Consider the following 10,419-nt stretch of genomic DNA (forward strand, 5'->3'; position numbering starts at 1 on the left):
CCCCCAAACTACGTCCAATCAACCTCCTACCCCAAACCACGCCCAATGTACTTCCTACCTCCCCCAAACTACGTCCAATCAACCTCCTACCCCCAACCACGCCCAATGTACTTCCTACCTCCCCCAAACTACGTCCAATCAACCTCCTACCCCCAACCACGCCCAATGTACTTCCTACCTCCCCCAAACTAGGTTCAATCAACCTCCTACCCCAAGCACGTTCAATCAACCTTCCCCAACCACGTCCACTCAACCTCCCCCCAACCAACCTCCTACCCACATCCACGCCCAATATACTACATACTTCCCTTCATTGTGTACCTCGTGCTCCACCCCCCCACCCCCGACCCCCAATGTACCTCATGTTCCAGGGAGCTGTACTCGCCCTCGGTTTGCTCTCGGATGATGACCAGGTCCAGGTTGTTGTGTCGGGTCTTGTATCCCGGTAGACTGTTCACATGAACCACATTGGCAAAGAGATCCAACTTCCGTCTGTGAGGGGGAGGAGACTTCCTGTTACTGGGGATTCTGGGAAATCATAATCCAGTGTGATGTCACACAATTAGGCAGCTCCTATCATCAGTTCAGAGTGAAGGCCTACCTTCCTCATCCCCTGTGGTTCCTCACAGCCGTGTTCTATCACCTATGGTGCCTCACAGCACCGTCCCTTTCCTGACAGTCCCTTAGCCCCACACCCGACAGCTCCTATGGGGCCCCACTTCATGCCCAACAGCTCCATCGTGGCCCCACTCCATGCCCAACAGCTCCATCGTGGCCCCAGCCCATCTCCAACAGTTCCTTCACTGTCCTGTTCCATGCCTGACAATTCCCTTGCCCATCCCCAACAGTCCCTCACTACCCTGCCCCATGCCTGGTGGTTCTGCAGGGCCTTGTTCCCTGTGGTCCATTATACCCCACTCCCATCTCCTGGGGTCCATTATCCCCCCCCCCCATCTCCTGTGGTCCATTATTCCCCCCCCCCCTCCCATCTCCTGTGGTCCATTATCCCCCCCCCATCTCCTGTGGTCCATTATTTCCCCCTCCCATCTCCTGTGGTCCATTATTCCCCCCCCCCCCCATCTCCTGTGGTCCATTATCCCCCCCCCCCAATCTCCTGTGGTCCATTGTACCCCCCCACTCCCATCTCTTGTGGTCCATTATCCCCCCTCCCATCTCCTGTGGTCCATTATCCCCCCATCTACTGTGGTCCATTATCCCCCCCATCTCCTGTGGTCCATTATTTCCCCCTCCCATCTCCTGTGGTCCATTATTCCCCCCCCCCCCCATCTAATGTGGTCCATTATTTCCCCCTCCCATCTCCTGTGGTCCATTATCCCCCCCCCCCCCCCCCCATCTCCTGTGGTCCATTATTTCCCCCTCCAATCTCCTGTGGTCCATTATTTCCCCCTCCCAACTCCTGTGGTCCATTATCCCCCCCCCCCCATCTCCTGTGGTCCATTATTTCCCCCTCCAATCTCCTGTGGTCCATTACTTCCCCCTCCCATCTCCTGTGGTCCATTATTCCCTCCCCCCCTCATCTCCTGTGGTCCATTATCCCCCCCCCCCCCCTGTGGTCCATTATTTCCCCCTTCCATGGTCCATTATCCCCCCCCCCATGGTCCATTATTTCCCCCTCCCATCTCCTGTGGTCCATTATTCCCCCCCCCCATCTCCTGTGGTCCATTATTCCCCCCTCCCATCTCCTGTGGTCCATTACTTCCCCCTCCCATCTCCTGTGGTCCATTACTTCCCCCTCCCATCTCCTGTGGTCCATTATTCCCTCCCCCCCTCATCTCCTGTGGTCCATTATCTCCCCCCCCCCCATGGTCCATTATTTCCCCCTTCCATGGTCCATTATCCCCCCCCCCATGGTCCATTATTCCCCCCCCCCCCCCCCCCATCTCCTGTGGTCCATTATTCCCCCCTCCCATCTCCTGTGGTCCATTACTTCCCCCTCCCATCTCCTGTGGTCCATTACTTCCCCCTCCCATCTCCTGTGGTCCATTACTTCCCCCTCCCATCTCCTGTGGTCCATTATTCCCCCCCCCCATCTCCTGTGGTCCATTATCCCCCCCCCAATCTCCTGTGGTCCATTATACAGGTATACAGATCATACCTGAGTCTCATCTCATAGGAGGCCAGTTCACCTTTGTACTCCATGGGGGTGTGGATCTTCCCTGCAGAGAGACAGAGGACACGTCACAAACACACAGTCTATCCCCTCCTCCGTCTTATCACTTTATCACCCCGTACCATGTGACCTGTGTGGCCATGATGACTTACCTTTAATAGCCACTTTATTGGCCTGCATGGAGCTCAGCACCTGCTCCAGCTTCTCAGGGGACGCCATGTTCTGCACCTCGCTCAGGTGATGCTCGTCGAATTCCACCGGGACATCGGCAGCCTGCAAGAGGAGAAGGAGAAGGAAATACACAGTACTTGCAAGTATGAAGGAGCATGTGACAGCATTGGGCCAATCAACATGGAGAGCTGAAGGAAATACACAGTACTTCTGGGTATGGAGGAGGAGGAGCATGTACCAGCACTAGCAGCTAACAGTTTACATTTACCCCCCGGGGCAGCACCACACACACACACACACAGGGGGCGGGGCAAACTGACATGTCGCACACACAGGGGGCGGGGCACACAGAAGGGTCACATGGTAGAAGAATATGGTACATTCATGGTACATGAATATAGAGTTCTGGAGGAAGGTGGTTCAGTCTGGTTGCCAGCTGATCCGAGCTCTGGGGACTGGGGGGGGGGTGCCCAGATGATGTCACCATATAAGTCACTCACCTTAAAGACTTCCTTCACAGAGTGCATGAGCTCCGGACCCACTCCGTCCCCGGGGATCATAGTGACACGGAAGGCCCCCTCCGACAGGCCCGCCTCCCCCTATGACATCACAGAAGACAGAGAATGACATTACATTACACTCAGGACAAAGACGACTCCGCCCACTGGAGACACAACCCCACCCACGAGAGAGTCAACTCCGTTTACTGGAGAGATGACCCCCACCCAATAAAGAGACAACCACACCCACTGGAGAGATGACCCCCACCCACTAGAGGGACAACTTCACTTACCGAAGAGATGACAATACCAAGAGGGAAGATGACCCCACCCACTGGAAAGACTACTCCTCTTACTAGAGAGATGACCCCACCCACTGAAAAGACAATCCCACCCACTGGAAGGACTACTCCTCTTACTACAGAGATGACCCCACCCACTGAAAAGACAACCCCACCCACTGAAAAGACTACTCCTCTTACTAGAGAGATGACCCCACCCACTGAAAAGACAACCCCACCCACTCGAAAGACTACTCCTCTTACTACAGAGATGACCCCACCCACTGAAAAGACTACTCCTCTTACTACAGAGATGACCCCACCCACTGAAAAGACAACCCCACCCACTTACTGAAGAAATTACTTTACCAAGAGGGGAGATGACCCCCCACTCACTGAAGGAACAGCTCCACTTTCTAGAGACATGACCCCCCCCCCCCCCAATAAAGAGACAACTCCTCTTACGGGAGAGATGACCCCACCCTCTGAAGAGACAATACCACCCCCTGGAGAGATGACCCGACCCAATGAAAAAAAAGACAACCCCACCCACTGAAAAGACATGGACCCCCCCCCCCTGATGAGACAACCCCACCTACTGGAGAGACAACGCCACTTACTGGAGAAATTACCCCACACAGAGGAGAGAGAGATGATCCCACCCACAGTAGAGAACTCCACCCAGAGGAGAGATGATCCCACCCACCCACACAGAGGAGAGATGATCCCACCCACAGGACTCTACTTACCACCTAATAGACAAGCCTGCCCACTGGAGGGACAACTCCGCCCCCTGGAGACACATCTATTGGGGTAATTTATGGGAAGGTGTTTGTAAAGAGACCCTGTCACTAAGGGAAGGGACTTTCCATCGTGGCATGCACAAACGCTGACCCCTCCCAATAAGCCCCACCCCCTGTGTAGGAGGCAGGAGAGGGGGGAGGGAAGGGTAGTGATGGGGTCTCTTTAACCCTTTTACTACCACTGCTGTGGAAACTACATCGCTTCTCAGCCTTTTGGCTAAGATCAAGTGTAGTATCTGTTCTTATCAGTTGCCAGTAGGTGGTTCTATGCTGACTGTCCCCAGTACCCGGCAAGGGGGAAAGGGATGGCAGTCGGTGGACACTAAGCCTGCTGGTGTGGAGGTGAAAGCCTTCTGATTTGGACAGAGAGGCATGAGGTCGAAGCTGAAGGGCCGGGTCCCTGGCCTGGATTTGATGGTGTCTGCCCCAGTCAGTTGTTCGGGAGAGAACCCTTGATCCTCTTTTCGTCAGGAGGAGCAGGTAGTATTTCCCGAATGTGATTAGGTGGGAGGGATGGGGGTTGTGGGTAGTAGCCTTCTTGGGTGGGCTTCTCCTACCTTCCTGGCTGGGAAGGGTGCTGCCGGTCCAGACCGGGGGCTAGGGACCGTTGGAAAGCCTGTGGAGATAGTGCCCCTGGAGTGGCAGTCCAGGGGTGACATACATTGCACGAGTGTTTGAGGGGCACTCATCGTGTGGCACCTTCAGGCCACTGATCTCCACACACACACTTTTTAACACCTGCCTCTAGGGCCGAGCCTTTTGGCTAGGACCAGTGGAATTTTTGTTTCCTGGCCCGAGGGCCGGCCAATGTATTGCACGTTGGTCAATTTCCACTCACCTCTCCCACCTTCCTTCTCCCTCACTTTCTTTTTTATTTTACCCACTGTTTGTCACGTTACGTCTTCTTTTTGTTGGTGCACAGCACTTTTATGTGTGACGAGTAGGGTGCTGGTCCTCGGGCCTGCTCTGAAAGTCTTGGGAGTTGGTGGACTCGGCCTTCTGGTTAGGTTCACCGGCTCTCATGGGGTCTCCCTTCGGGGGAGCCTCACCGAGGAGGGTTCTGTTTCGGCAGTCCCTCCAAGGATGTTGGGTCCTTGTGGCTTCGGCTGCTTGGACCGAGATGGGTCCATATGGCTTCGGCTGCTTGGACCACAGATTACTCTTTTCCCTGCCAGGAGCCTAACGCCCCGGGGGATCAGAGCTGGGTCCTTTTTGGAGGGCCAATTGACGCAGCACCCGTCACAGTTTTTTGTTGCACCTCTTTATGTGTGTGCACATTTTTCCCTGCACCGGGTGGAGTTTTTGGGTTGTGTTTTGCACGCCACAGGCTTTTCAATAGAAAAAAAAACCTACATCGGTGGCTTTAAAGTGTTTCCCCCCCCCCCCCGGAAACCCATCAGTGGACCTGCGATCAGGAGAGTAGGAGGATGGGTGGGGGGTGGAGATCACTGAACTTTGGCTCGCTGATATTAGACCCCCGATGTCTCATTAAAGAGAACCTGTCACCAAAATATGCATCTCATAGGTGACTTTTTTGTCCTCTATGGGATGAAAAAAATAAATAAAAAAAGTTTAGTATAAAAAAAAAGAGTCAAATTCCATGGAAGAACCCAACATCCCCCCCAAAATGTTTGAGGACCCCTATAACTGTAAATACATGCGTGTAAACGGACGACCTGTAGGGGCTTTCATAGCACCACCTATGGACAATATTGGGAACTGAAGACTGTTGCGGTTTCGCAGGTCACATGTGATCTTAAGCCTCGGCATGTTGGGTGCCAATTTAGTCGGTGCCACCTCATCTTTTATATTTTACCAAAACATTGTGGGATTTATTGCATCTTTGTACCCAAAAAATGAACTTTAGTGTATTTTTTTTACTGAAATTTTGCATTGCGCTAATACCGTGTGACATAAAAAGGTGGAACCTCCTCCATTTTATTCTTCGGGGTCTCTGCTTTCAGAATATATATCATGTTTTGGGGGTTTTATGTCATTTTCAGGCCTAAAAATGGGTTATTAAACAGGAACGGCTCCGAGAGGGATGGGATGAATGCTAATTGGCGGTTAGGGGTGGCGGGGCTCCGCCCCCGCGGTACGGCACACTCACCTGGCTGTTGGCGGCCTGTTGGAGGACGGAGGAGGAGGAGGAGAGTGACCTCCGGAGGAGGGAGGAACCCCAGACACATCTCTATGGAGACAGAGAGAGAGAAGAATTACTGACAGGTCACAGAATGAGGAGATCTGACCTTCACTGGGAGCATGCTGCTTCCCCTCAGAGGGGACACCCTCTATACAGCTTTACCACACAGGGAGTCTCACCTCTGCCGCTGCAAACAACTGCCTGACCGCCATGATAGAAATAGAAGTGACCCGGAAGTAGAAGAGAGGACAGTCAGCCACTTCCGGTGTCCTCAACCCATTGCGCGTGATAAACTCCGCCCCCCCCCCCCATTAGATCCTGACTCCGCCTCTATCACTGAAGTCCCGCCCGCTTACATATTTACACGCCACCCAACCCCGCCCTACGCAGTCCCCGCCCTCCTCCTTCTGTCAATAGGGCCATTCAATTTGATAGGCGACAGGTATCCGCCCCCCTACAATGATCTGAGTGTATAGGACGCAATGTCTCCGCCCCCTCATAGCTATCTCAGGGAGTTGTTGATAGGTGGGAGGAGTGACAAGTATCCGCCCCCTCAGGCTCTGTCGCCCCGCCCCCTACAATGATCTGAGTGTATAGGACGCGATGTCTCCGCCCTCTATATTTGCATAGCTGTCTCAGGGAGTCGATGATAGGTGGGTGTGTGTGTGTGTGAAGAGCGACAGGTATCCGCCCCCCCCCCTCAATGATCTAAGTGTCTCCGCCCCTATCGCTGTGTCAGGGAGTCGATGATAGATGGGAGTGGGAAGAGTGACAGGTATCCGCCCCCTCAGGCTCTGTCGCCCTGCCCCCCGGTGATCTAAGTGGATAGGACGCGATGTCTCCGCCCCGATATTTGCATAGATGTCTCAGGGAGTCGATGATAGGTGGGTGTGTGAAGAGTGGAGATATCCGCCCCCTCAGGCTCTGTCGCCCCGCCCCCCGGTGATCTGTGTGGATAGGACGCGATGTCTCCGCCCCGATATTTGCATAGATGTCTCAGGGAGTCGATGATAGGTGGGTGTGTGAAGAGTGGAGATATCCGCCCCCTCAGGCTCTGTCGCCCCGCCCCCCGGTGATCTGTGTGGATAGGACGCGATGTCTCCGCCCCGATATTTGCATAGATGTCGCGGGGAGTTGTGGGTAGCCCGGCGGGTGATATCGGGGTGTGCGGGTGACGGATAGTGCGGATTTATCTATAGATAGGAGTTATAGAAGACATAGAGAGAAGGCGGGAGGATATATAGAGCGGGTTGTGATTGGACGGATTGCTCCCTATGAGTTGCCCGTCTGTGCCCGGGGCGGGGTTTATAAGGAGCTCGGAAACACTATACATCCGGGTGAGGGGAAGCTCATTACCGGGGTCACGTGCCGAGTGCACCACTCCCACCTAGGTGGGGGGCGGAGTCACTCATCGTATGCCTCGGGGAAGGTCTGAGACAGGAGCCAATCACCGCCCTCACAGGGCGTCACCTGACTTTCCCGGGTGAGTGAGTCCCCAGACAGACTGGTGCGGTCCGAACGCGTGACACCGACAGGAGAAGCCGGGGGCGGGGCCCTGGGGTGGAAGTGGGGCGGATCTCAGATTACAGGTCCCTCCCTCCGCTCTGACCACACCCCCGGCCGATGTCGTCATGTGACCCGGACCTTGGAAGAGACTCATGGCTGGCCGAGCGAGTCCGATGTGTGAGATGGGAGCACTGCGCCTGTGCGGCGAGAGCTCCACAACCCAAGTCAGACTACTCTCTCCTCCCCCACTTTTTGCACATGTGACTCCGAGGATGACAGTGGAGTTACCGTAAAAGGCGGCGTAACTCCAGATACGCCGCCGTAATTTCAAATCTGCGTCGGCGTATCGTTACGCCGATTCTCAAAGGCAGATAGGCTTGAATGCGGCGGCGTATAATTGTGTGCAATATTACGTTGGCCGCTAGGGGCGTTTTCGGAGTAGAATATGCAAATTACCTAGATACGCCGATTCACAAACGTACGTACGGCCGGCGCAATTTATTTACGTCGTTTGCATTAAGGCTTTTCCGACGTAACGTTGCTCCTGCTATTAGGAGGCGCAGCCAATGTTAAGTATGAACGTCGTTCCCGCGTCGAAATCTGAATTTTTTACGTCGTTTGCGTAAGTCGTTTCGCGAATAGGGCTGGACGTAATTTACGTTCACGTCAAAACCAATACGTCGTTGCGGCGTACTCGGGAGCAATGCACACTGGGATATGTACACGGATGGCGCATGCGCCATTCGTAAAACACGTCAATCACGTCAGGTCATCCATTATTTACATAAAACACGCCCCCCCCTTCCACATTTGAATTACGCGGGCTTACGCCAGCCCCATTTACGCTACACCGCCACAATTTACGGAGCAAGTGCTTTGTGAATACTGCACTTGCTCCTGTAAGTTGCGTCGGCATAGCGTAAATACGATACGCTGCACCGCCGTAACTATGCGCGCCCCTACCTGAATCTAGCTCAGTGACAGCAGAGGGTGACAGGGCGCGGGAAGGAGCAGAGTGCGGAGGGAATAATGGAGGGAGGGGGGGGATCACCGCTGGGTACATAATGTCACTATAGGAAGTGCGGAGAAGTGGATTGGTGACGGGGGACAGTGCGGCTCCTCAGGGGTTAATCACGTCTAACGGTTATTTGTTCATGGAGGGAGGAACATCACAGGGAGGCTGAGATCTCCGCATTACCGAGCAGCCGGACTATATTTTCATGGTGTCCCCAGCCAGCGGAGCCCCGGTCCTTCCATCCCCGCTCATCGGACACACGGTGGGGGCGGAGGGTTGTTGGCGGCGGCGGGTGCAGCAGGCTTCCTGGCTTGTGCTTCCTTGTGTTCAGTGGAGAGTGGGGAAAGAAGCTGATTGGCTGTGCCAGTCTACTCCGCACTGAACACAAGGGGCAAACAACACTCGTGGCAGTGGCGGCAGCCATTTTTTGTGTAGCCGCTGCCGTTTTCAGCCTAAAACATTCCCGATTTTCCTGGGGCAAAAGCAAAATCCTGGGAAAATAATCGTGACAAGCTTAATTCGGGACGAGGGTCCCAAACTCGGGATTGTCTCGGGACTGTTGGCAACTATGTGTAGGCCTCCCACGTGTGAGGAACCTTGGCATCAACCTGTAGGCCTCCCACGTGTGAGGAACCTTGGCCCAAACCTGTAGGCCTCCCACGTGTGAGGAACCTCGGCCTCAACCTGTAGGCCTCCCATGTGTGAGGAACCTTGGCCCAAACCTGTAGGCCTCCCACGTGTGAGGAACCTCGGCCCAAACCTGTAGGCCTCCCACGTGTGAGGAACCTCGGCCTCTCCCTGTAGGCCTCCCACGTGTGAGGAACCTCGGCCCCAACCTGTAGGCCTCCCACGTGTGAGGAACCTCGGCCTCTCCCTGTAGGCCTCCCACGTGTGAGGAACCTCGGCCCCAACCTGTAGGCCTCCCACGTGTGAGGAACCTCGGCTCTCCCTGTAGGCCCCCACTGTAAGGAACCTTGTCCTCTCCCTGTAGGCCCCCACTGTAAGGAACCTTGTCCTCTCCCTGTAGGCCCCCACTGTAAGGAACCTTGTCCTCTCCCTGTAGGCCTCCCACGTGTGAGGAACCTTGGCCTCAACCTGTAGGCCTCCCACGTGTGAGGAACCTCGGCCCAAACCTGTAGGCCTCCCATGTGTGAGGAACCTTGGCATCAACCTGTAGGCCTCCCACGTGTGAGGAACCTCGGCTCTCCCTGTAGGCCTCCCACGTGTGAGGAACCTCAGCCCCAACCTGTAGGCCTCCCATGTGTGAGGAACCTCGGCTCTCCCTGTAGGCCTCCCACGTGTGAGGAACCTCAGCCCCAACCTGTAGGCCTCCCATGTGTGAGGAACCTCGGCCACTCCCTGTAGGCCCCCCACGTGTGAGGAACCTCGGCCCCAACCTGTAGGCCTCCCATGTGTGAGGAACCTCGGCCTCAACCTGTAGGCCTCCCACGTGTGAGGAACCTCCGCCTCAACCTGTAGGCCTCCCACGTGTGAGGAACCTCGGCCTCAACCTGTAGGCCTCCCACGTGTGAGGAACCTCGGTCTCAACCTGTAGGCCTCCCACGTGTGAGGAACCTCGGTCTCAACCTGTAGGCCTCCCACATGTGAGGAACCTTGGCTCTCCCTGTAGGCCTCCCACGTGTGAGGAACCTCTGCACCAACCTGTAGGCCTCCCACGTGTGAGGAACCTCGGCCTCAACCTGTAGGCCTCCCATGTGTGAGGAACCTCGGCCCCAACCTGTAGGCCTCCCACGTGTGAGGAACCTCGGCCTCAAGCTGTAGTGTAGATGGTTAGTAACAGGTAAATGTTGGGCTTTGCGCACTCCAAATTCAAAAAAAGGTCCAATCACACACAGAATGCAACTATAA

The 10,419-nt window shown here is 55.1% G+C and overlaps 1 protein-coding gene and 1 non-coding gene across 3 annotated transcripts in view; one reads left to right on the forward strand and one right to left on the reverse strand.

Moving 5' to 3' along the window:
* Positions 1 to 6,318, reverse strand: part of IDH3B (isocitrate dehydrogenase (NAD(+)) 3 non-catalytic subunit beta) — a 28,728-nt gene extending 22,410 nt beyond the window's left edge. For both annotated transcript variants that reach the window (XM_040332361.1, XM_040332277.1), the window contains exons 1-6: positions 6,209 to 6,318; positions 5,997 to 6,077; positions 2,803 to 2,901; positions 2,284 to 2,404; positions 2,117 to 2,177; positions 360 to 492 (exon numbers count right to left, since the gene is read on the reverse strand). In XM_040332361.1, the coding sequence (XP_040188295.1) occupies positions 360 to 492; positions 2,117 to 2,177; positions 2,284 to 2,404; positions 2,803 to 2,901; positions 5,997 to 6,077; positions 6,209 to 6,241 (528 nt within the window). In that variant the 5' untranslated portion in view covers positions 6,242 to 6,318. The remainder of the gene's footprint in view (positions 1 to 359; positions 493 to 2,116; positions 2,178 to 2,283; positions 2,405 to 2,802; positions 2,902 to 5,996; positions 6,078 to 6,208) is intronic.
* On the forward strand, positions 4,084 to 4,275 carry LOC120925165. The gene has a single exon (XR_005746553.1). It is a non-coding gene; the product is annotated as a U2 spliceosomal RNA (small nuclear RNA).
* Positions 6,319 to 10,419: the final 4,101 nt, after the last annotated feature.

This window comes from Rana temporaria, chromosome 1, assembly GCF_905171775.1.
Source record: "Rana temporaria chromosome 1, aRanTem1.1, whole genome shotgun sequence".
NCBI lineage: Eukaryota > Metazoa > Chordata > Amphibia > Anura > Ranidae > Rana > Rana temporaria.